This window comes from Canis aureus, chromosome 26 (assembly GCF_053574225.1).
Source record: "Canis aureus isolate CA01 chromosome 26, VMU_Caureus_v.1.0, whole genome shotgun sequence".
NCBI classification, from domain to species: Eukaryota; Metazoa; Chordata; class Mammalia; order Carnivora; family Canidae; genus Canis; species Canis aureus.
Window position 1 is genome coordinate 27,271,283 of NC_135636.1, and position 25,582 is coordinate 27,296,864.

Genomic DNA, 25,582 nt, shown 5'->3' on the forward strand with positions numbered 1-25,582 from the left:
AATTAATTAAGATAGGCTCCATGCTGGGCATGGAGCCCAGCATGAAGGCCCGGAGATCAAGACCTGAGCTGAGATCAGGAGTTGGATGCTTAACGAACTGAGCCACTCAGGTGTCCCCAACACAGTTATATTTTATTATTATTATTATTTTTTTTTTTATTATATTTCTTTCTAAAAACTTTGTATTTTTGGCTCTTACATTGAGGTTTGTGATCCAAATTAACTGTTGGTTGTAATTTGAGATAGTGGTTCAAGTTTTAGGATTTTGTTTATCTAGCTACCTAGTTGCCTTATTTGTGGAAGCCTTTCCCCATTGAATAGATTGGTGCCTTTGTCAAAAATTGTATATATCTAGATATGTTTTGGTATTCAATTCCATCGATCTATTTACCTTTATTCCAATATCATAACCTTTTGATTTTAGTAAGTCAAGAAATCAGGTAGTATTATTAGTAGTATGAGTGTTCTTTTTCAAGATTGTTTTGACTGTTCTTGGTCCTTTAAGTTTTCAAACAAATTTTAAAATCAACTTCTCAGTTTTTTCTAAAGCAATGCTTATTGGAGTTTTGATTGGGGTTGCACTGAATCTACAGTTCAGTTTTCAGAAAATTAGCATTTTGACACTGATTTTTCCCATCTATGAACATGGTATATCTCTCTATTGATTTAGGTTGTCTTTGATTTCTTTTTTTCTTTTTAGCAGTGTTTTATGGTTTCCATTGAGGTCTTACCTGTTTTTTGAAATCTTTAAAGTATTTTTTTTTCTTTAAAGTATTTTAAAATTTTGATGCTATTGCAAGTGGAAATCATTTTTAAATTTTTTGTTTTTTTCTTTAATGTATTCGGTTGATTCTTTAAAAATTTTTTTACATAATTTCTCATATTATTGTATTTGCTTTGTCATTCTCCGCATATTATTTTTATTCTTGCCAAAGTAAGTTGCAGACATAATGTCCTTTTATCTCTACTTACTTACTAAAAACAAGGAGATTCTCTTTCATAACCACATTGTAATTATCAGAATCAGAGAATTAACATAGATATAGTACTGCTTGCTGGCTAATCTACATACTTCATTCAAATTTTGCCTCTTGTTTTACTAATGCTAGTTATAAAATTATGTTTGAGGGTATATCCAGTCCTGAATCACATGGTGCATTTTTTGGGTCAAGTCTCTTTCATTTCCTTTAATCTGGAAAAGTTCCCACAAATTTTGTCTTTTGTGACCTTAGTATTTTTTGAGTACAGGCCATGTGCTTTTATTTTATTTTATTATTATTTTTTAAAAGATTTATTTATTTATTCATGAGAGATACAGAGAGAGTAAGAGACAGGTAGAGGGAGAAGCAAGATCCTCACAGGAACCCAATGTGGGACTCTATCCCGAATCCTGGGATCATGCCCTGAGCTGAAGGCAGATGCTCAACCGCTGAGCCACCCAGGCATCCCTGTACTTTTATTTTTTAAATAAGTTTGTTTGGGCAGCCCCCGTGGCACAGCAGTTTAGCGCTGCCTGCAGTCCAGGGCGTGATCCTGGAGACCCTGAATCGAGTCCCACTTCGGGCTCTCTGCATGGAGCCTGCTGCTCCCTCTGCCTGTGTCTCTGTCTCTCTCTCTCTCTCTCTCTCTCTCTCTCTCTGCATCTCTATGAATAAATAAATAAAATCTTAAAAAAAAAAAAAAGTTTGTTTAAACAACACGATGCTTGATTTGAAAAGTATCCAGGATTCATTTTTTTTAGAGTAATTTATCCCTGCTTAAAAACAGATTGTCTTACATGTAACAGCTATGTACAAAAACTGTTATAAAATTCACCTTGGTTTTACAATGATAAATGAAAAACATTAAAATTCCATAATTGAACAAGGAATTCAAGGATTTTCATGTTCTTTTTTTGTTAAACAGTGAGACAAAATAATTTACCAGAATATAAAGATAAGAGTTTAATAAGCATGCTACTATGGAGAAAGGGGTATTGTCACAGAAGCAGTATTTTTCCTCATTGCATTTCTACTTTATGTTGATCAAAATACACCATTATCCATTTAGTTTTTTAAGAAATGCAATATGCTTGTGCACACACACAGTTACTTTATGAATAATAAGGAATAGGGAAGAGGAAAATGAAAGAATCGAGAAAACTATACTGTAGTAGTATGTAGTTAGTTGAACTAAATTGTAGTTTTCTCATTGTGAATGTCTTCTTGGTCTGTAGGAGCAGAGCTTTAGAGTAAAGTAACAGGTTCCCTTCTTAATAGACACCTGTCTGCTGCTAGAACACATCAGTTGTATCTTTATTCTCCATTTCCTACTGTGCAAGTGTGTCTTTTTCGTTGATTGGCTGCCCTTCAAATTGGAATCTGATCTGCCTCATTGACAAACCCTGTCATTGATAATAGGCTTTCATGAGTTTACAAAGTGGTGTATGTATACTTTTTAAAGTGCACCACAGAACCATCCTACCATGCCACCTTGGAGTGAATATGATCGTTGCTCTCAGGCTTGACTCACTCCTTGGGCTTTGCAGTGGTCATAGCAAGTGCCTGAGTTCCCTCAGCTGTCACTTCACCAAAGAGGTACCAGGTCCATACTGACTAAGCACATAAGCAACACCAGGAGTAGCAGAAGAAGAACAGTTACTTTCTAGAAAGCTCCCCAGTCTGGGTTTGTCTGATGTTTTTTCACTATTAGATTCAAGTAATAAGTTTTTGACAGAAATATTTCAGGAGCAATGCTGTCCTTGGTACATTAGAAGACAAACAATTGCTTTTTGTCTGATTTCTCATAATAACTTCAGTCACTTGGTTGAGGTGGTTGTCTGCCATTTTCTCCATTGTAAATAAGAAGCATCTTGTGAAACGATACTTTGAGTTTATATAATTAGCCTCATCAAACTTTCTTTTTTTTTTTTTTTCTCATCAAACTTTCAACCACTAGTTTTAGCATCCCCAGGTGAATGAGTCTTGCCTAAAACGGTCACTATTCTGATTGTTGTCAAGTGGCAATTTTTAAAAATTTATTTGACATTTGTTAATTGAAATTCTGCAGTAAGGAAGAGCCTTCTTCTCTCCCTTATTTGTTTATTCATTATGGATTTATGGTTTCTTACTTAACTATTGAGTTATCTGTTACTGTCATTAGCTTTAATGCATGAATTGTGCAGAGGTGGCCATTGGGACTCCCTTCACCATGGCTTTTGTGTCCTAACAGGTCCCCCTCATTCCAAACATTTTTTTTATTTCTTTGCTTTCTGGCCCAGCAAGATGTGTCTGGGTTTAACTTATATTTTCCAGCTCCTGCTTTGGAATCAGCCATTTTCCCAGGGATCTCAGGATCCTCTTAGTTCAAAATAGTGTACATGATATGTACTTCTATGTCTGTATCTGTCTGTCTTTACATATGTTGGTTCATACTGATGTCTTCAATTCTCATCTCCTACTGCAGGGTTCGTTCTAGCTTTACCCCTTTCCGTATTTATAACTTGCTGCACCAGCAGTGAGAATCCTGACTCGCGTTATCTACTTTGATCATTTGCTCAGTTCAGAATAAACATTTAATTATTTCAGAACTCCCAGCCCATTCCATTGTGAAAAACAAATCTAGTAAAAAGAGAGCTCACTGTTTATAGTTTTAGTTCTTGAGCCCAAGTGTACATAGTTAAAATAGCGTGTTCAAAAGTTATTTGGATTAGATCCACCCCTGTCCTCCTTCAGTGTGGTTCTGTTAATCATTTGAAATACTTTAACATTTTCTGCTTATATGTATCACAGTAGTTTCTCTTCTCAAGGCTGTGGGAAAACAGGCTCTCTCCTGCATTGGTTAGGAATACAAATCCATGCAATTTTTTTGAGGGGAATTTCACATTAACCAAATTACATTTGCATTTAATCTTTGACTCAGCATTTCTACTTCAGGAATTTACCCCGAAGATGCACCTTTTAACAACACAAAAGTACAGATTCATGAGGTTGTTCAAGACAGTAGTATTTCTATTTGTGAAATGTTAAAAGCCACCTAAGTGCCAGTACATGGGGGAATGGGTGCATCAATAAACTTTGGTCCATCTGCGTCATGGATTTTTATGCAGCTGAGAAGAGAATGAAGACTGTCTATGAAATGATTGAATGATTTCCAGAATATATGGTTGGATGAAAATAGCAAGTGCTAAATACTGTGTATGGCATGCAATTTGTTTGTCTAAGAATAAAGGGGAAATAAAATGGATGTGCATATTATCATTTGTGCAAAAAAGAGCCACTAGAAGAAGAAACCAGAAACTGATAAGATGGTTTACCCAACAGGGGATGGATGGGAACGGAGGTGAAATGGGAAGAGAAGGGTTGAGGGCAGTGTCAATTCTCTGAGCATAACCTTTTATATAGTTTGGGTTTTATAACTATATTATGTTTCACAAACTTAAAAATAGTAAATAAAATAATAAAGAGCAGGAAAAAGCAAAATAGATTACAAACAAAAGATGAAGCTAATGCTGTTAATAGTGATAAAATTCTTTTGATGTGGTCAGACACCTCAGTTTCACTCTTCCTTCCGAAGGTCAGTCCTGGAGCTGTCATTTATCCTATTCCTTGTTTGTAGAGGGGCCAATCTCCTGAGAAATTTCCAGGGGCACAGAACTTTAGTGCTAAAACTGAGAAAGTCCCAGGCAAATTGGAGTGAGTTGATTACCCTGTTTGATGTACAGTTTTCCCGGGCTTTCCTTTCATCACCACCTTGGGAATTCTTTTTACTTGTCTCCTGTAGATATAGTTTCTCTCCTAGCTCTTGTTTGGATATAATTTTTGTTTTAGTTTGGTTTGTTCTTTATTGATATTCATTTGTGTAACAGATTCTCCAGTTGCTTCCCAAGAATAGGTGCATAGAAGGTTAACAGTTTGAAACCTCACATATCTTTATCCTGTGTTCCAAGCTGTATTATTGGTTTGACTTAAGAATTTTAGAAGGGCATCTGGCTGGCTCAGTCAGAAGAGCAGTGACTCCATCTCTGGGACATGGGTTTGAGTACCACACTGGCTGTAGAGATTACTTAAATAAATAAAACTTTAGAACAAAATGTAGAAAATATTACATTCTGGGGCACCCAGGTTGGTACAGTTGGTTAAATGTCTGTCTATTGCTTTCAGCTCAGGTTATGATCTCAGGGTCATGAGATTGAATCTTGAGTCAGGCTCTGTGCTCAGCGCAGTCTGCTTGAGACTCTATCCCCTTCTGCTCCTTCCCACCCGCACTTGTGCCTCTGCGCTTTCTCTCTCTAAAATCAATAAATATATATATATATATATTAAAGAGAATATTATTTTCTTTAAAACTGCTCTTGAGAAACATCAATGCCATTCTGATTCTTTTGTATGTGATGTGTTCTTTCTGAATGGAAGATTTTAGGGTCTCTTTCAGTTCTCTTTCTGAAATTGTATGGTGCAGTGCTGTGGAATGGGTCTTTTTTCATTTATTGTGCAGGGCATTTTGCTTTATAAACCTGGAAACTCAGGTCTTTTCATTTTGGGAAAACTTCTCGCATTACTATCTTTTCTGTTTTCTCTTCTTGGAACTTCTATTTGTTTGATGTGGGACTTTCTTGATGTAACCAATTTTCTTTTTCTTCTGAGTCAGTTCTTTGGAATATAACCTATTTGTTGTTGTTTCAGGGGGTTTTGTTTTGTATCATTTTGTATTTCTAGCAGATTGCTCACATTCACTGATGTTCCCTTATTTGTTTTTTTTTTTAAAGATTTATTTATTTATTTATGATAGACACAGAGAGAGAGAGACAGACAGACAGACAGAGACACAGGAGAAGGGAGAAGCAGGCTCCATGCCAGGAGCCCAATGCTCCATGCCAGGAGCCCTCCAAACAGGCTCCACTCCAGGATCACGCCCTGGGCCAAAGGCAGGCGCTAAACCACTGAGCCACCCAGGGATCCCCTTATTTATTTGTTTAAATAGCATTCTGTACTTTTTGTTTGGGGGCTCTTTGAGAACATTTACTATGAAATGTTCATTATCTCTGTTTCCTTTCATGCCTTTTTGTTTTTGGTTGCTGTTTCATATGACAGTTGTCCTCAAATATCTGGTGGCCCTGGATAGGTCACTCACAGTGAGAGAATTGGCAGATTCTGTGGGCACTATTTGTTGGATGTGATAGATAGTGGGAACCCAGATGCTTTTTTATTTTTATTTTTTTGGAATCCCCAGTTATCTACCAGAAGGTGTTTTCTGATAGACTGGTCACTTTTTCTGGGAAGAGAAATCCTTTTCTCTCTTGCCAGCCACTTGAGAGCAGGCTAGGGCTGGGATTGTAGAGCTACTTTATTAGGAAAGCTTTGGGAGCCAATTTGGAGAAGGGAGCTGATGGTGTCCCTGTTTTGGATATGGTCTTTGACTTACTGCTCCTGTTTAGAGTGAAGCATCTCACTTCCTCCCTCACTCCTTGAGCTGGTGTCTTCTATTCTGGACCCTCTCTGGTTCAGTCTAATTAGAATTAAGTCTCCTATTTTCTTCTGAGTCTAGAGATGGATATTGCTTAATGATTTGGGTACAGAGAGGGGACCTGAGGGGTCGAACTTCTGAATCAGACTTCCAACCAGTTCTGTTTTCATTCCCATGCCTTGTCCCTGTGTGCAGTGGTTTCTGGTACCTTTAATCACTGCCCTCTTGGGGGTTTTGCAGTACTAACTGGCCAACTTTTTGGCTTTGACCTCTGCAGCCTCAAATGACAGCTTTCTTTTTCCCTGCTGAGTCAGTTCCTGTCTTCCTGCTATCCATCTTCCAAAATTCTGTCGGCATCTCTCATCTGCTGCCTTTTCCTCCCCCTTTCCCTTTGTCCATTGATACCTTTATTATTCCCTTAGGGTCATTCTAAAGAGACTTCTTTAGAAGTCTTAGGTCCATTTTGCCATGTTTAAATGGAAGCTCAAGCCTTTGTGCAAAGAAAGTGGGAAATGACCATGACATCCATACCAGACCCTACCTGGTCCCTACCCCTCCACCTGCCACCCAGGACTATGGCCCTTGTTCCTTCCCTGTAGCAACCACTATCATTTATGTGTATCCTTCCTATTCACATAAATCCATTAAAAATGTGTGATCTCTTTGTTTATATAGGTGTATTTTTATTTCTTTCAACTACTGTTTAATAGTGTATCATATCAATATACCTGATGTTATGGATGCCTAGGTTTTGTTTTTTTTTTTTAAGATTTTATTTATTTATTCATGAGAGACACACAGAGAGAGGCAGAGACATAGGCAGAGGGAGAAGCAGACTCCTTGAAGGAGCTTGATGAAGGCCTTGATCACAGGACTCCGGGATCATGACCTGAGCCAAAGGCAGATGCTCAACCACTGAGCCACCCAGGTGCCCTGTGTTTTTTGTTGTTGTTGTTGTTTTACGATTACAAACACCACTGCAGCAATTTCTTTTTCACTTTTGTAGTCTCCATGTGCAAATGCATGAGAATTTTTCCAGAGGACTACTTCCTTAATGTTTTAATGGGTAAAATGGAGGTGATTTTGGAGGCTTTCTCTGAGGCTTGATGAAAACATTTCATTAATTTTTAAAAAGATTTTATTTATTTATTTATTTGAGAGAGAGAGAAAGAGCATGAGCAGAGGTGGGGAAAAGAACGGGGGTAGAGGGAATGAATCTCAAGCAGACTGTGCTGAGCGTGGATCTCATGACCTGAGCTGAAACCAGGCATCTGAGGCCCAACCTACTGAGCCACCCAGGTGCCTCTAAAATCTAAAATATTTTGAGAACTGAAAACTGTTTTTCCTAAGTCATTTGACAGTAAAATGTGCCTTGTCTAAACTCATTTGGAGGCAAAACTCTGATTGGGACTGATAAGGCTATTTTAGTTGGTATATCCATACATGTTATTTCAAAAAATATTAACATGTGTTAATATATGATAATTAAAACTATATGCGATGTATTACCACCACCAAATTAAAGAAGTCCTGAATTCTAAAGCCCATCTAGATCCAAGGTTTCAGGAGAGGGAGATCATGGATCTGTGGTCACCTTACCATTGACTAGAAGCTTTACAGTGGTGGGTGGCAAATCATAGATGAGAGTTTGTTTTATATCTGGTTGATGGAAGCTTCTTTTTTGTCTTTAAGAAGAACTCAGACAGTTTTTTTCTCTTTAACTGTACTCCAAGAGTGTTCATTTTTTAAATAACAGCTCTTTTCTTTCTTTGACAGCTATAATGTTGAAACTGCTTGTGATAATGCTAATGGAGTTCAAATTCAATAGAACTTTTTTTTACATTATTTTTTTAAAATGATGAAATCTTTTCTCAAGCATACACAGAGGTTGCTTTGCTAGTTTTAATTCCTCTTTAGGATTCATATAGCAAAATTAAAACCTCACAGACTATTGTGCCTCCATTGTCTATCGTTGAAGTTTACCTTTAGATCTATAAACTTTCTGTACACGTTAATAGTTTTTATGTGGCTTTTATGGATTCCGATTAAAGTCATTCATGTTTTTCAGAACTATCAGTTAAATTCAGTAAGACATTTTTATCCCAGCTTCATCAAGATGGAACTCACAGAAAGTGGCTATTAGTGTATTCATAAAGTCATGCAATCATCGCCATTGTCTGATCCCAGAACGTTTTCGTCACTCTCCAAAGAAACCCCATATCCTGTAGTGGTCATTCTCTTTGCTCAGTTACCAGAGCTTTCTAAAAAAGCAGGTCCTCCCCTTTTCTTGCTTTTTTTAAAGAGTGTCTTGGCTCTTGTCTTCATTTGCAGAGTCAAGTTGTATATATAAAAAAAAAAAGCTTCATTGAAATTTTATTGAATTTACAAATCATTTTGAGGAGAATTGACATCTTTACAATGTTGAATTTTCTTAATATAGAAGGTGGTATGGCTCTGTTTAAATTTTTTTTTTCTGTTTAAGTTTTAAGCCTTTCCTTATAAAGTTTTATTTTCTTCATAAGATGATTGTATTCCTTTTGTGAAATTTGTCCCTGAGTTATTTTAAATTCTTTGTTCTTATAAATTACATTTTCTAATTGGTGATGTTATTGCTGAGTTTTTAATGTGCTTTTGAATCTTACAACCTTGCTGAATTTCTTACTAGGTCTGAATCTCTTGGCTCTTCAATGTAGATAATTATACTGTCTGGAAATTAGAACACTCTGTCTCTTCTAATCTCTTCTTTTTTTTTTTTTAATAAGTATTGTTAGAAATTCTAGTATGCTGTTGAGTGGTCGGCATGCTCTTAGTTTTATTTTAATAATTTATATTCAGCAGCTCTCAAATCAGCCTTCCCTAAGAAACCATACTCATTTCTTGCTCAGGAAATGCTTATCAGATCTACAAAGAAAGAAAAGGCATACCTGAGATTTGTTTATATGTTTTTCTAGTTCAGAACGTAATCTTGGGCAGTTGAAATTTTAGTGTTCTGTTTTACTCATGTTTGGGGCTTGTTATATTCACAGTGCCTTTTATTATTTTTTAAAAATATCTGACTTGGGATGCCAGGCTGCCTCAGGTGGTAGAGCATGCACCTCTTGATCTCAGGATTGTAAGTTTGAGCCCATGTTGGGTGTAGAAATTACTTAAAAATAATATCTTTTTAAAAAATCTGACTTATGGGAAAATATTCAGGTTTATTTATTATTAGTATTCCTTAGCTTTTTTTCCAGTTGCCTTGCCAAATTAATATACTTTGTGTATTTTAAGAACGCATATTTGTGTTAGGAAGTGAATATGGGTAAAAACTATAGGCAAGTATTCTTTGTGCTGCTTTTACTCTTCCAGCATTTCTGTAAATATGAAATTATTTCAAAATGTGAAATTTTTTGAAATGTGTTTGTTTGTAAAAGTAACGCATGCCCGTGATCAGTGTTTAAAAGGATCCAGAACAAAGAACTGCAAATGACTCAATTTAAAGATGTGCAATAGACTTGAATAGACATTTTAAAAAGGAAGATAAGAGAATGGCTAGTAAGCATATAAAAAAGTGCTCAGTATCTTTAATTACCAGAAAAATGAAAAATAGGGATGCCTGATGGTTCAGTAGTTGAACGTTTGCCTTTGTCTCTGGTCGTGATCCCCGGGGTCTTGGGATCAAGTCCCACATCAGGCTCCCTCACAGGAGGGAGAACTCTGCCTATGTCTCTGCCTCTCTCTGTGTCTCTCATGAATAAAAAAATACATCTTAAAAAAAAAAAAGAAAAGAAAAAACCACTATGAGGTACCACTGCATCCCGCTAGCATGGCTAAAGTAAGATTGACAGCACCATATGATGAGGATTTGGAGCATCTGGAGCTCCATGCAGTGCCGCCATGGGAATCTTTGGAAATGTCTGTAAGTTGTTTGTTTGTTTTAAGCATCCGTCCCTTGCCCAGCAATTCTGTGCCTAAATATTTACCCACATGAGATGAAAACCTGTCCAGAAAAAGGTGTGTGCAAGAATGTTCATAGTAGCTTTGTATTCATAAGAACCCAAATCTGGAAATAATACAGATGTCGTTCCATAGGAGAATGGATAAACACATTTGTCTATATGAATACTGCTCTGTAATAACAGATAATAGCTTCTAATGCTGACTAGAGCACACATGAATTTCCTTAACATTAGATACTGACACAAAAGAGTATATATTGTATGATTCCATTTCTGTAAAGGCCATGAATAGGCAAAAGTAATTTTTCATGATAGAAATAAGAACAGTCGGGGTACCTGGTGGCTATGTGGTTGAGCATCTGCCTTCAGCTCAGGTCATGATCCCAGGGTCCTGGGATCGAGTCCTGCATCGGGCTCCTCGTGTGGGGAGTCTGCTTCTCCCTCTGCCTGTGTCTCTGCCTCTCTGTGTGTGTCTCTCATGAATAAATAAACAAAAATCTTAAAAAAATAAAAAATACAAGGGACACCTGGGTGGCTCAGCGGTTGACTGTCTGCCTTTGGCTCAGGGCATGATCCCGGGGGCCTGGGATCAAGTCCTGCATCAGACTCCCTACAGGGAGCCTGCTTCTCCCTCTGCCTATGTCTCTGTGTCTCAATCTGTCTCTGGTGAACAAATAAATAAAATCTTAAAAAAAAAAAAAAAAGAGAAGAACAATCATCTCACTGGGGAGGGAGGGGTAGTATAGAGTCCAGGTTGACTAGGAAGGAGTACAGAGGGACTTAGGGATGTTGGACATGTCCTGTATCTTGATAAGCATTTGTCAAACTCATCAGGTAGTATACTTACGATCTGTGCATTGTACTCTAAGTTATACCTCATTTTAAAAAGTAAGAGAAAGGACACAAGGGATATACAATTGATCCAGGGGCATTCCCCTTATATAAGTGCAATGTAATTATCACACTCAGGAATTTAACATTATTGCAAAAGTTTTTGTTTATTTATTCATGAGAGACACAGAGGCAGAAACACAGGCAGAGGGAGAAGCAGACTCCATGCAGGGAGCCTGATGCGGGACTGGATCCTGGAACTCCGGGATCACATCCTGAGCCGAAGGCAGACACTCAACCGCTGAGCCACCCAGGCGTCCCGGTCATAACATTTTTAAATAAGGTTTCAGCGAGATCACTCATTACCTGTTATTTATTTATTTTTTTAAGTTTCTTGAGAGAAAATATCCTTGCCAAAAAAAAAAAAAAAGTCTTGAGTCTGAGGGCATATTATCTAATGCCCATGATTCTCAGTAGCGGAGTTCATTTTTGTCAGAGGTCTACAGTGTTCAAAGGAAAGTTATGATATCAAATGTCTGAGGTTTATATGGAAAGATTAAGGATCTTAAAAAAGGCAGAATTAGAATCACAGCTTTTGTTTTCATTTTAAGTGTTTTTGTACTATTTGCTTCTTAATGAAAATATATGGCTTTGGAAATTTGGGGTAGTTTGAATTGCAAACAAGCGGGCAGTATTTGTTTAATTAAGATTTGTAGGGATCCCTGGGTGGCTCAGTGGTTTAGCACCTGCCTTCATGCCCAGGGTGTGATCCTGGGGTCCCAGGATTGAGTCCCACATCGGGCTCCCTGCATGGAGCCTGTTTCTCCCTCTGCCTGTGTCTCTCATAAATAAATAAAATCTTAAAAAAAAAAAAAAAAAAAAAAGATTTGTAATCAACACCAGGTTCCCCTAGACTCTGGAAAAAATCTAAAGGAGTGAAATTCTCATTTAGTGACTAAGCTGTCAAAGAAGCATTTACCATTATAATGTTTTAAATGTTATTTTTTTATCTAAAAAAAAAATACATGTTAATCATAGAAAATACCCCAAATCAAAAACAAAGTCCTCACAATTCTGCCACCTAGAGGTGCTATGATGGCTAACGCACGTGTGGAGTGTTGCTGTTGTCTTTGTGCATACAGGCTCACCTGATTTTTCTTTTTAAACAGATGAAGTAATCATACCATGTGAATGTTAACTGCGTAATTTACTTGCTGCATCATCAGCATTTCTCATGAAGTATTCTACAGCTTTATTTATTTATTTATTTATTTATTTATTTATTTATTTATTTAGAAAGATTGTATTTATCCATGAGAGAGAGAGAGAGGCAGAGACACAGGCAGAGGGAGAAGCAGGCTTCATGCAGGAAGCCCGATATGGGACTAGATCCCCGGACTCTGGGATCACACCCTGAGCCAAAGGCAGATGCTCAACCGCCGAGCCACCCAGGCATCCCTCTACAGCATTACTCCAAATGACTGTCCATAGTAGTGTTCCTTGATGGAAATTCTGGAATTATAGTTTTAAAACTTTTTTTTATTGTAGAAATGTAAGAGTAAAACGCAACATAAGTGTTCAGCTTAATGAATATCATAAAGTAAACACACTTGTACCTGCCACTCAAATTAAGACCTGGGGAGTGTGGCTGGCAGCCAGCAGCCCTTAATACCCTTTTCCACTCACAGCTCCCGTCTTCCCCTGAAAGGTAGCTACTATCCTGACTGTTTCCAAGTTCTGTTCTTGCTTTTCTTTGTTGTTTCCCAGCTGTGTTTGCACCCCCAACATTGTGGGTTAGTTTGGCCTGTTTTTGGACTTCTAAAAAATGGAGTCATTACAGTATGCATTCTTTTGTGTCTGGCTTCTTTCACTTAGCATTTTGTTTTTCAGATTGATGTACATTGCTGTAGTGGCTGTAGTTCATTCATTTTTTATTGTACATTACCTTGTTTTGATCTTACTTATGATGGGCACTTTGGTTGTTTATAGCCCAGGTTTTACAGATGTCACTGGCATAAATACTGAATGTGCTTCATGGTGTCTGTGTGCGGGGGGGGTGCATGTATTTCTCTAGGAAATCCGTATGTAGGACTGACATTGCTGGATGTTTGTCCCTTCATCCGTGCCAGATAATTCCAAATTTTTCTCATATGGTTGCATCCATTTTCAGTCTTTTTTCTCATCCTCATTAACACTACTTAGTATTGTTAACTTTAATTTTAGCCATTCTTATGGATGTGGTGATATCTCAGTGTGGCTTAATTTACATTATAATGTGTTTTCCATGGTCAGTAAGGTTAAATAGGTTTATGTGTGAATGTTGGCCATTTGGGTGTCCTGTTTGGTTCAGTGCTTATTAATTCATGGCCTTCTGCCTATTCTTTTCCTGGGTTTCTATTTTCTTATTGATTTATATAATCTAGATATAAGATCTTTATCAGCTATATGAATTACAGATACTTTCTCCAACTCTAGAGGTATTTTGCTCTTTTTTACTCCGTTAATGGTGTCTTGTGCAGAACAGAGGATCTTAATTTTATTATAGTTCCATTGATCGACTTTCTCCTTTTAGGATTTCATGCTTTTTCACATTCTGTGTAAGTCTTAGAAAAAGAAGTGTTGGGTTAAGAGGTTTTTAGATTTTCACTTACAGTGTACTCTGCCACTGGCAGTGCTTGAACCTTTTGATACCATTTTTCACAGTGTGGGCGCAATCCCCCCCTTTCCCAGAACCAGAGTTCTTTGTTCGTTAGTGAGTATTTTATCTTAGTTTGCTCCTGAGACTCAACAAATTTGTTGCATTATTTGGTGCACATGGCAGCCACTAAGCATAATTCCAAGATTAATACTAAAAATATTCTTTAGCTTTTGATTCTGAGGAACATTTATAGCTGGTAGGAAAAGAGATAAAGATCTAAAAAATTGTTTTCTTTTTATTAATTTAAGTTAGCATGATTTGGGCTTAAATTAATGACAGCAAATTGATGAAGACTTAATATAATGGATCAAGGGATCCAGGAAATTGATGAGTTAGAATTCTGTAGATTTCTTTTATAAATTTCTAGTGTGTTTGTAAGAGGCAGAATCATGACTTGATCTACTTTTTTTTCCATATACTTTCTTAAAGAAGACATCCTTACCCTGATTTACCTCTGCTTTTCCTCTCCCTGGCCCCAATATTCACTCAGAGTTCTTCCTAATCTGTGAGGTGGGAGGTGTCCCCTTGATTTTCCCTGGGAATGGGTAGAGTTGAACTCACACTGCCACAGAGCCCTGGAAGAAGGAGCTTCCTTTAGAGGAGGAAATCTGCACCCCCCCCCCCGCCCTTCCAGTTTAGTTCACTGACACTTTCCTGGGCCTCATCACAGTCTAAGTTCTCCTCCTGCCTTTAGACTTTCCATTGCTGCCAGAATGAAATCCCTACAACTCACATCATGCCTCTCTCTGTGCCTTCAGAGACTCTCAGACAGAATCTTAGTCCCTCAGCACAGTGTCTCACCATCTGCCCAGCTGCTCGCTCTGCACTCTCACGCACCTAGTCCCCTGCTGAAATCTGCAGTTTCTTCGCATGGAGAACATTGCTCATCCCGTTATCTAGAATACCCTCCTGTCTGCTACAGCCAAGCCATCTACCTGCTAGCTAATTTCCTTTAAAACTCAGCTTAAGCAGCACATCTCTTTGTAGGCCTTAGTTCCAATGCCCTCTTTCCTCCAGTTTACAGAGTTAGATGCCCCCTGTTCTGGACTGCCACAGCTCTCTATACCTCTGTTGCTGTGCTTTGTGTTGTAATAAATTTGATTTTCTTTCTTACTCAGTTGAGCCTCCTTGAAGGCAGAGGCCCGATTCCCCCTTCTTTTGCCTCCCCTCCTCCAAACTAGCATGGTGTAGCTTATAAGAGGCGCCCCATGAACATTTCCTGAGTGGACTGAATGTAAAATTATTATTTCATGATGTACATACATAAAGAACTTGTGGAGAAAGAGATCAATTAGAAAGGGTTTTAGGAACTTACCGGTGTTCTAAATCTCTCTTCTCCTAAAGCAGTGTGCATTTAGGAGTGACTGCTGTGCCTGTAGGATCTGTTGGGTTTTGCTCACCTGAGTTGTGCCTTGCTGTCACAGAAGGATGCCTTGCAGTGGTCTCGCAGTCCGGCTGCTGTGGAGGGAGAGGAGCCGGAGGACACAGCCGATGTGGAGAGCTGTGGGTCTAACGAAGCCAGCACTGTGAGCGGTGAAAACGATGGTAAGTACCCCTCATGGGATGGACCAAGAGCTTCACATAGTTGCTGGCAACTAACCTTTATTTCCCTCTCTCCCAGTTTCTCTTGATGAAACATCTTCGAATGCATCCTGTTCTGCAGAATCTCAGAGTCGGCCTCTTTCCAATCCCAGGGACAGCTACAGGGCTTCTTCACAGGTAGGGAGGAGAATTGGTGGCTAGGCTAGGGGTAGGTGAGGCCAGGCACAAGACAGGACTCTTCCTCTGTAGTTAACTGTGTGTTTCTGGAGAGCAGAGCAAATCGGTGTAGTCTCCACCTTTTAGTACAGTTAAAAGTGGGCAGTGGATCTGAGAGCAGAGTGGTTGTTTTTTTCCTCATTACCACAAATAGGTAGTTGCGCTCCTACTTCTGACAAACAACGGCACCATCTAGAACGCAGATACCACAGTGCAGAGTGGGGAACACTCGAGCTTGGGAGTCAGCACTTGGAATTATGGCCCTATTGCTTGCTAGCTTTGGTGCCTTGGGCAAATTCCTTATCTGTAAAACAGGGTGACAATACATTCCATTCTGCTTGGGGTGTTGAGCACAGTGGCCAGCACCTGGCTTAGTAACGTGAGTCCATGCTGCTCTTGCCATTACCTGCCTGAGCTGGTTGAATGTAGCTCTGTTGTACCAAATGGCGGTAGAGACATGGTGGAGAGGGACTGCTTTTGTGGCCCTGTAGGTGACTCAGGCTCCTTTTGGAATCCCTTGGGCATCTAGGCAAACAAGCAAAAGAAAAAAACTGGGGTGATGCTGCCGCGAGTTGTCCTGACTCCTCTGAAGGTAAACGGGGCCCACGTGGAATCGGCGTCAGGTATGTGCAAACTTGTGATATGATGCTCCTTTCTCAGGTCTTGGGGCCTTGCCCCCTCTGGCAGCAGTGTCTGACCTAGGTGACGTGGTGCCCATTGAGCCAGGAGGCCCTCCCAGCGGGCAGCACACTGTGGTGGTGAGGCCTGAGCTAGGTTCCGGTGCTGGGCTCTGCCGTGCACACCGCCCTTGGCCTCGCAGGGCAGTGTGAGGGTCTGATGAAAGTGTGCAGGTGCTTGGTAAAGGTGCAGTGCTGTGCAAACTAAGATGGCGGTTTGGCGTTCTTATGGGATATGGTAAAGCCAGACCGTGAGGTGGTGATCTCTGACAGCCCAAGGTTGGGCCATGGAAGCACCCGCTATTTCTGGCAGCGTCTCAGGGAGAGCTGGGAGAAGTAAGCTTGTCTGAGAGCCCTGGGCGCGGCGGGTGATGCTCTTGACCAGTGGAATGCTGTGCCTTCAGGGTTCTCGGGCCGCCACGCCGATGGCGAGAGCGGCAGCCCGTCCAGCAGCAGCAGCGGCTCTCTGGCCCTGGGCAGCGCTGCTACTCGTGGCCAGGCCGAGGTCGCCCGGGACCCTGCCCCGCTCCTGAGAGGCTTCCGGAAGCCGGCCACAGGTGAGTGGCTCGGCACTCATTTCTCTGCCTGTAAGGGGGGCCCCTGCAGGCCTAGTGAGAAGAGGACAATCTTCTGTTTCACTTCCTTTACCAGTTTATTTTGACTTCTTGGGTGGCCCTCTATTTTTTTGTTTCTTACCTTGTATTTTGGTTATTTTACATGTAGATCTTCTCTGCTAGACTGTGAGGGAACTTCTAGGCAGAGATGGTGCCACATTGTTCCTTGTATGTCCCTGCAAGGGCATGGCCTGTGCCTGCCTTGGTACTGCTTAGTAAGTGTTTGGGTGAGTGAAAATTGTTTCTGAGCTGCTCAGGGAGGATTCCAGCATCCGTTTTCTCTCTTTGGTAGCATCTTGCCACATTTATTCTCAACATCCAAAGTTTTGGTCAGGCACCCTTTTTTCTAGCCTGGTCAGAATGTTGAACAGAAGGAAGCCTGTGTTGAACTTGGAGGTTGCAAGCAAATTCAGTAGCGTGCTCCTCCCACCCCTCAGTAGGGCTATTTGCAAGGCCAGTATGCTGTTTTCTAGTTTGGAATTTATTTCTCAAAACCCACATGCTTGTTATTTGTTAGATGGGCTACATGAAACCATTAAGACTAGCCTTGGCTTCTGAAAATTAGAATAAACCATTGCCCACGTGAGAACTGGGTTTGCCGTCTTGCTGCTTTTCCAACTCATCCGTAGTGCTTAATGTCTCATAGGTCTCTATTCTTAGTGATTTTTTTCAAGTAAAAGTAACATTTATTGAGGTTTCTGTGAGAGATACTGATATCTCAGTGGCTTTAAACAGCCTAATACCTTTCTATGTGGAAGCATAGCTCTCTATCCCGTTCCAGGGAAGGCTTCTGCAGTTTCCTGTAGTATACCAACTAGATTTGCTTTTAGACAGCTTCCATCATTTCTCCAGTTGGCTTTGAGGAGCCTGTTCTCCAGCTTTGGAGGGAAGCTCACAGCCTGCCCCCTTGTCTGTTTTTCTTTGGGAAGAGCGTCCTCTTCAGCCTGTGTCACAGCATGGTACAGAGTCTTGTCTGAGAGGATGCAAGCCCAAGTGTTCTCTTAGGTTTGATGGCAACGACAGTTACCTGAAGAGGATAATTGTGACGTGTAGGTTAGAGTGGACTGGATGTATATGCAGATAAGTTCTGGGTAGTTTGGGTGCTGCCACTAAAATTTTTCCCTCAGTTGGCATTTGCTCTTTTGTTTTAAAAGCTGAAAATCTATACCTTGCTTCTTGCTGCTTTAAAATCACAGGTCAGATGAAGCGCAACAGAGGGGAAGAGATAGATTTTGAGACGCCTGGGTCCATTCTTGTCAACACCAACCTTCGGGCCCTGATAAATTCTCGGACCTTCCATGCCCTGCCAGCCCACTTCCAGCAGCAGCTCCTCTTCCTCCTGCCTGAAGTGGACAGACAGGTGCAGATGGGTAGCCACCTCTTTGCCTCTCTCTGGGTGGGCTTCTGTTCCCTTTCTGAGTTTCTTTATTGTGCTTTTTGCCTTGATCCTTCTAGGTGGGGACAGATGGCCTATTGCGTCTCAGCAGCAGCGCACTGAATAATGAGTTTTTCACTCACGCGGCTCAGAGCTGGCGGGAACGCCTGGCTGATGGTGAGTCGATGTTCTCAGATGGCTTGAGAGGTACCTGCCATGTGTGGTGTCACTTGTCCTTGGTATTTAAAACCCAGGCATTCATTTTGTACCAGTCTCTTTACTTTCTTTTCAATGTGTATTTATTATAAGGCAGGCTTTCCTCACAATGTTGTTGAATGTGGTGGGTGTTAAATGTGCTGTAGCTTTAAAGGTACAGAGTGTTTGGGCTCTGCTATTTTGAGTGTATATATCCACCTGTATCGCTTCGTTGTCATTAGAGCCATCTATAAACTCCTGTTCTTTCCAGTAATCCTGGTGTTGTCTGGATAGGTGGAGGAAAGTGCGCCGTGGCATTGACTTAAATGTTGAGCTTTACCAGGTGCTCTGTCTTTTTAGACATTGCCACTTGGAGTGGAGTGATTGTCAGCTTCTCTTAATTTTACGGGGAAGCTATGTGGGGAGTGTGCTGGGAGGTCCCCAAGACTCCCTCTAGGTTTGATGATTCACTAGGAGGACTCACAGGACTCCTTATGTAGTTTCATTCAGGTCTCATAGGACTTCACATATAGTACTCTTGGCTGTGATTTATCACAGCGAAGGAATACAGAGCAAAATATGCAAAGGGAAAAGGCTCTTGGGGTCAAGTCCTGGGAAAGCAGGCGCAAGCTTCCAGAGTCCTCTCCCCGAGGAATCATACAGAATGTGCTCAGTTCTCCCAGCAGTGCTTTGTGATAGCACGTGTGAAATGCAATCTGCTGGGGAAGCATGTTAAGAGACTTGGTACCCGAGTTTTTTTTTTTGTTTTTTTGGTTTTTTGTTTTTTTAAACTCAGAGTTGATCATGTGAGAAGCCTCTGCCTGGCACATAACCAGATTCTAGATTCCCCGAAGGAAAGCAGGTGCTCGCCATAAACCATCTTGTTTGTATAAACAGTTTAGGCACAGTGAGCCATTCATGTCAGTTAAGGGGGATGGGAACCCTCCTGAAATCCAAGCTCCCAGATGTCAGCCAAGGGCCAACCTTGTAAGCAGGCCTTTCCAAGAATAAGCCATCAGGCCTGCTCTATTAACCTTTTTCTGCACAGGGAGTAAGAATGGTTCTTTTATTTGTTTCTGTTTTGCTTTTTTGATTGATCAATGTGTTGCTTGGTGTTGAATGACTGATTATCTGAGGGAAGAGTAAATTGCCCTCCCAATGGCCATGTTCTGTCATGACTATGAGCATGATGTGGCTCTGGAGGAGATAGCGAGCATGAAGGAGATAGGGTTAAAAAAAGAGCTCCACACCCACCAAAGTTGTGTGTATTTTGAATAGTCCTGATGTGGGACGCCTGGGTGGCTCAGTGGTGGATGTCTGGCTTTGGCTCAGGGCGTGATCCCGGAATCCGGGATCGAGTCCCACATTGGGCTCCCCTTGAGGAGTCTGATTCTCCCTCTGCCTGTGTCTCTGCCTCTCTTTCTACGTCTCTCATGAATAAATAAATAAAACCTTTAAAAAATAAAAGTCCTGATGTGATGTGGTGGAATGGCAAGATTTGGCTTTCCGTAAGACAGATAGACAGTATCCTGAATGCACGCACTGTATTTCTCTTTAGGCGAATTCACTCATGAGATGCAAGTTAGAATCCGACAGGAAATGGAGAAGGAAAAGAAGGTGGAACAGTGGAAAGAGAAGTTCTTTGAAGACTACTATGGACAGAAGTAAGGCCTTTGGTGCTGCCAGTCCTGATCTGAGCTGTGGGGGGCAGAGAAGCAGATGATGTCTAAGTCATGGACACCAGCATGGGGGCAAGAACAGGGTGGCCGGGGTGGCTTGCCTGGCTTGTTTAGCTTAACACCATTCATAGAAAAGCCTAACATATGTTTTTCTGTGGTTAGTGCTGTGTACCACACAGATATATTTTGTTCTGAAATATCTAACAGCTAAAATAAAATAGGCATGCTTCTCTGCCCTGTAACTAATGGTGTGAATTTGGTTTGCAGATTGGGTTTGACCAAAGAAGAGTCATTGCATCAGAACGTGGGCCATGAGGAGGCTGAAATCAAGAGTGACTTGTGTGTCCCAGGAGAATCAGCACGGCCACAGCGTGGTCCAGCCACCCGACAGCGAGATGGGCATTTCAAGAAACGCTCTCGGCCAGATCTCCGAACCAGAGCCAGAAGGAATCTGTACAAAAAGCAGGAGCCAGAACAAGCAGGAGTTGCTAAAGACACACAGTCTGTGGCACCAGACATCCCCCTCTACAAGGATGGGGAGGCTAAGAGTGACTCAGCAGAGGCGGGCAGTCCTCACCTGCCTGGCTCGGCCTCTGCAGCACCTGACCCAGAAAGTCCCGAATTCCTGACCCAGCCTGTGGCTTCCCGGACCCAGACCGATCCAGGTGACTTGGCACATGCTTCCGTGTCTCCAGACAGGATTCCCAGCTTGCCTCAGGAGAATGCGGATCAGGAACCCAAGGATCAGAAGAGGAAGTCCTTTGAGCAGGCGGCCTCTGCATCCTTTCCCGAAAAGAAGCCCCGGCTTGAAGATCGTCAGTCCTTTCGTAACACAATTGAAAGTGTTCACACCGAAAAGCCACAGCCCACCAAAGAGGAGCCCAAAGTCCCGCCCATCCGGGTAGGAGGCTGTTTGATTCCTGGCTGTCCTGAGGCCAGGTTCCCTTCGAGGGTCAGGAGATGTGCAGAGCCCCTTTGCAGAGATAGAAGGCTCCGGGCGCTTGTGTTAATTACGTGAGAGTATAGAGCCCTATACAAGAGAGCCATTCATGAGACTGACTTAATGGTCAGGGGGATAAGGTTCTTTTCTTCCTTGCTGCTTTGTTCACTCTGTTGAAGTTCTCTCTGGAGGTCAGAATCCTTTGGGATTTTTAAATCTTTTATTAGGTGGTGTTAGATTCTTTGTCCACTGACTCACACAGTCCCACTAGAAATTAAATTTAGAAGCATGGCATATGACAGCCCTTGAGCAGAGTCGTCTCAGAATGGTATGGTGTCACAGATGGCCGTTTTACTGCCGTTATTTCATTTTTAAAGATAATTATTTGATTCTCTAGGCCATGCTCCCTAAGCGACTAGAATCTCAGTTTAGCTGTACAGTTCTATGTCAGATCACCCAGTCAATTAAAATTGTTTTCCAATTCTTCTCTTGCAGATTCAACTTTCACGTATCAAACCACCCTGGGTGGTTAAAGGTCAGCCCACTTACCAGATATGCCCCCGCATCGTCCCCATCACGGAGTCCTCCTGCCGGGGCTGGACTGGTGCCAGGACCCTCGCAGACATTAAAGCCCGTGCTCTGCAAGTCCGAGGGGCGAGAGGCCACCACTGTCATCGAGAGGCGGCCACCACTGCCATCGGAGGGGGGGGTGGCCCGGGTGGAGGTGGCGGCGGGGCCACCGATGAGGGAGGTGGCAGAGGCGGCAGCAGTGGTGATGGTGGTGAGGCCTGTGGCCACCCTGAGCCCAGTGGAGCCCCGGACACCCCTGGAGAGCGTGCGTCAGATCTACAGCGAACACAACTACTGCCGTCTTGTCCTCTGAATGGGGAGCATATCCAGGCTGGGACTGCTGTGTCCAGAGCCAGAAGAGAGGAACTGATTGCTCTCAGAAAGGAGGAGAGCTGCCCCCTGCAGAGGGTTCCAGATGTCCTCACAAGTGGGCTGGAAGTTGGGGCCTCCCAACTCCCCATTGCTCCCACTGGGGACAAGCCTTGCCAGGCTTTGCCCTTGTTGTCCTCCCAAACCCCAGCCCCAGAGAGATTAGTTGAGCAACCTCCGTTGCATTTAGATGTTAGAACTGAACATGAGTCTGGTACCACTTCCTGGGAAAACGATGATGAGGATCGAGGACCCTCTCTTTCTGCGGAGAGTGGTCCTGTGCAGTCTCTAGTGGGGGATGTTGTATTGGAAGGAGGACCTGGCCAGGCTCTAGAACGAGACAGTAACCCCAGCATGAAGGATCCTGTGAATGTGACTCCCAATTCTGCCAGTGAATCACCATTGGCTAATTGCCTGCAGGATAGACAGTATGATGAGGAATTAGGACTTGGTGATTCATCCTCACCCACAAGGGAAAGTGCTACTAGACAAGAAGACTTGACAACTGAGGCCCTAGTCTCTGATGGTGCTGCTCCTTGGGTGCCTGGCCTGTCAAAGGATGAGGAGCCTGAACAGGGACAGCCTGAACCAGACTCTAGGGAACTTGTCCCATCTGTTGAGCCCCAGGCTGTGGAAGAGTGGGAGAAAGCTGCCGCCTTCATTCCTGCATTACCTGGGGAGTTGACAGCTGGGGAAGGGCTAGATCCCCCCAACCACTTCCCTTTGCTCTGGACAGTGCCATCTCGAGGGTGCACTGACCGTGCCGGCAGTGACCGCAAACCAGTGGAAGGTGAAAAGTTGAAAATCAATGGAGACTCTGAAGCACTGAGTCCTCATGGTGAGTCTACAGACACGGCCTCTGACTTTGAAGGCCAGCTCTCTGAGGACAGCAGCGAGGCCGACCCCAGTGAGGCCACCATGGTAAAGAGAGCCTTGGTGGCAGACACAGATGAGAAACGCAATTGGAACCCCTCTGCCTCACTCTCCAAAGTGAACGGTGACCGGAGTCTGGTTACAAGGACAGACAGCCTGGCTACTCCTCAGAGCTGGGTGTCTCGTGTATGTGCAGTCCCCCAAAAGATTCCAGATTCCCTGCTGCTGGCTAGTACTGAGTACCAGCCAAGGCTTATGTCGCTGGGCAGGGCTGGGTCCTCATTGGAGGCCACTAACCCACTCGTGATGCAGTTGCTGCAGGGTAACTTGCCCCTAGAGAAGGTTCTTCCTCCAGCCCAAGGCAGCAGCAAACCTGAATCCCCAGGACTCCCGCTTATGAAAGAGCAGAGCCTTGGCAGCTCCCTGGGAGCAGGAGCTTTGCAGGATTCTGCAGAAAACAGTTGTGCAGTTGGCAGGAGCAGCCCCCGTGCTATAAGAGCTTCAAAGGAGCCTCTTTTACCTGACAGCCATGAAGCAAGCACCAGTCTTGCCAGGCTAGAGCCCACCCATGCTCCTGGAGCACCCCAGAAGATTTCCAAGACAGTCCCAAGTCTAGACTCCCTATTTCCAGTGACAGAGCTGACGACTGCCTCTGGAAAAGTAGAAGAAGTGGATTCCAAAGAGCGATTCTCTACTGTTAGTTTGGAAGATCAGAAGGAAGCCGTTGATGTATCCCAGCGCAGTAATTCAAATGCTGCCCCAGGCAAAAGCCCAGGAAATCTCACTACCTCGAGAGACCCTTGTTTCTCTTCTCCAAATGCGATCTCCTTGGATCCTGATCAGACAGGTCGGGCCCTGGGTAATCAGAACAGTACTGGAGGCCAAGGGAAGAAGCTCTTTGGCCCTAGGAATGAGGCTGCAGCCCTTCAGTGCCCCAGACCCATGGAGCCAACACCACTGCCTGCTGATGCCCCTCCCAGTTTTCCCAGTAGGAAGTTGGGGCCAAGCAAAAACTCTGTGTCTGGTGGGGTACAGACCACCAGAGAAGACTGGGCTCCAAAGCCACCCCCTGCCTCTGTTGGCAGCATCAAGAGCGAGAAGACTTTTGAGGGGGGTCCTCTCAAGGCAAATGCAGAGAACAGAAATGCCACTGGTCCTGGTCCACGGGAGTTAGTGGATCACTTGCAAGGGATGCCCTTTGTCCTTGATCTGCCCTTCTGGAAATTACCCCGAGAGCCTGGGAAAGGGCCTGGTCAGCCTCTGGAGCCTTCCTCCATCCCCTCCCAACTCAATATCAAACAGGCATTTTATGGGAAGCTTTCCAAACTCCAGCTAAGTTCCACCAGCTTTAATTATGCCTCCAGCTCCCCCACCTTTCCCAAAGGCCTTGCTGGAAGTGTGGTGCAGCTGAGCCACAAAGCAAACTTTGGTGCGAGCCACAGCGCATCACTTTCCTTGCAGATGTTCACCGACAGCAGCACGGTGGAAAGCATCTCACTCCAGTGTGCGTGCAGCCTGAAAGCCATGATCATGTGTCAGGGCTGTGGTGCGTTCTGTCACGATGACTGTATTGGACCCTCAAAGCTCTGTGTATTGTGCCTTGTGGTGAGATAATAAATTATGGCCATGGGAAAAGTTGTATATTTAGTGTGTGTATTTTGATAATGATTGATCTTACACCTGTATACAGAATATCATTGATATAATAGACTCTGTTTCTCTAAGCAAGAGCACTCTTGCCCTTCCCTAAAATTTGTAGTGCTAAAGCCCCTCTGTCACTCACCAACTCTTCTGGTCTTGCTGGAAGGGTTTCCTGCCTGGCAACTCATTGGGCTGCCCAAGGCCGGCTGGCCAGCTTGAGCTCTCATGCAGACAGAGCCTGGTGTGGCGTGGGGAGCCTACCTTGACACCCAGAGGGACTTGAAACTGAAGAAAGAAGGTTGTGTTCTCCATCAGGGGAACTAACCTACCTGAACTGAGTAGACCTGCCAGTCTTCCACTGCCCCCTCCCTGCCATCTTCCCTTCTGCTGCTCCGCCTGGGGGAGTTCATGGCTGGGGAAGCCAGCACAGGGTTAAAGTAACTCCCAGCAGTGCCCACCAGGGGGCCCAAGCACCTGCTCACCTCAGGGGCACAGTTCAGTCACTTGCCATTTGACAGGAGCCAGTTTGACCTTTGGTTCTGTTGCTGAAGCAAATTTGGGACTTTCCTGTCTTGGTACCATTCACTGGCCCGCAGGAGCTTTTGAAACCTTGAATAGACTTGCTTGGACAATGGGGTTGGGCATAGGGTTGTCTTTCCTCTTAAAATGCCATCTGTAGACCTTGTAAGTCAGATGTCCAGATGTTTGGCAGGTGAATTCCTCTGCTTGACACCCTCCCTGTCACTTTGGACTCAGTGGGAGTGGGCATCTCCACGCACCTGTGTATGTGAAAGTCATTTTACATTTCAAAGCAGTGTGTGTTTCTTATTTTTATATTTTTAACTCTTTATCCTTGGATGTATAAAGTGAACTTTTTGGCTTCTGTAAGTATGCTCTATGCACCTCTAATGTTTTATCATGTATTTATATGTTGTACACAGTACTGGCCGATTCTGTAAATGGATGTATTGTACAGAGAA

General features: G+C 42.9%; 1 protein-coding gene and 1 pseudogene across 4 annotated transcripts in view; one reads left to right on the forward strand and one right to left on the reverse strand.

The window, feature by feature from the left end:
* ASXL1 (ASXL transcriptional regulator 1) overlaps positions 1 to 25,582 on the forward strand; it is a 79,200-nt gene extending 53,618 nt beyond the window's left edge. For 2 of the 4 annotated variants that reach the window (XM_077872676.1, XM_077872677.1), the window contains exons 5-13: positions 15,336 to 15,456; positions 15,533 to 15,630; positions 16,199 to 16,292; positions 16,751 to 16,903; positions 18,157 to 18,320; positions 18,416 to 18,512; positions 20,089 to 20,194; positions 20,477 to 21,110; positions 21,645 to 25,582. In XM_077872676.1, the coding sequence (XP_077728802.1) occupies positions 15,336 to 15,456; positions 15,533 to 15,630; positions 16,199 to 16,292; positions 16,751 to 16,903; positions 18,157 to 18,320; positions 18,416 to 18,512; positions 20,089 to 20,194; positions 20,477 to 21,110; positions 21,645 to 24,575 (4,398 nt within the window). In that variant the 3' untranslated portion in view covers positions 24,576 to 25,582. The remainder of the gene's footprint in view (positions 1 to 15,335; positions 15,457 to 15,532; positions 15,631 to 16,198; positions 16,293 to 16,750; positions 16,904 to 18,156; positions 18,321 to 18,415; positions 18,513 to 20,088; positions 20,195 to 20,476; positions 21,111 to 21,644) is intronic. The other 2 variants (XM_077872679.1, XM_077872680.1) reach the window with 2 other exon arrangements.
* On the reverse strand, positions 2,122 to 2,534 carry LOC144298816 (small ubiquitin-related modifier 2 pseudogene; annotated as a pseudogene).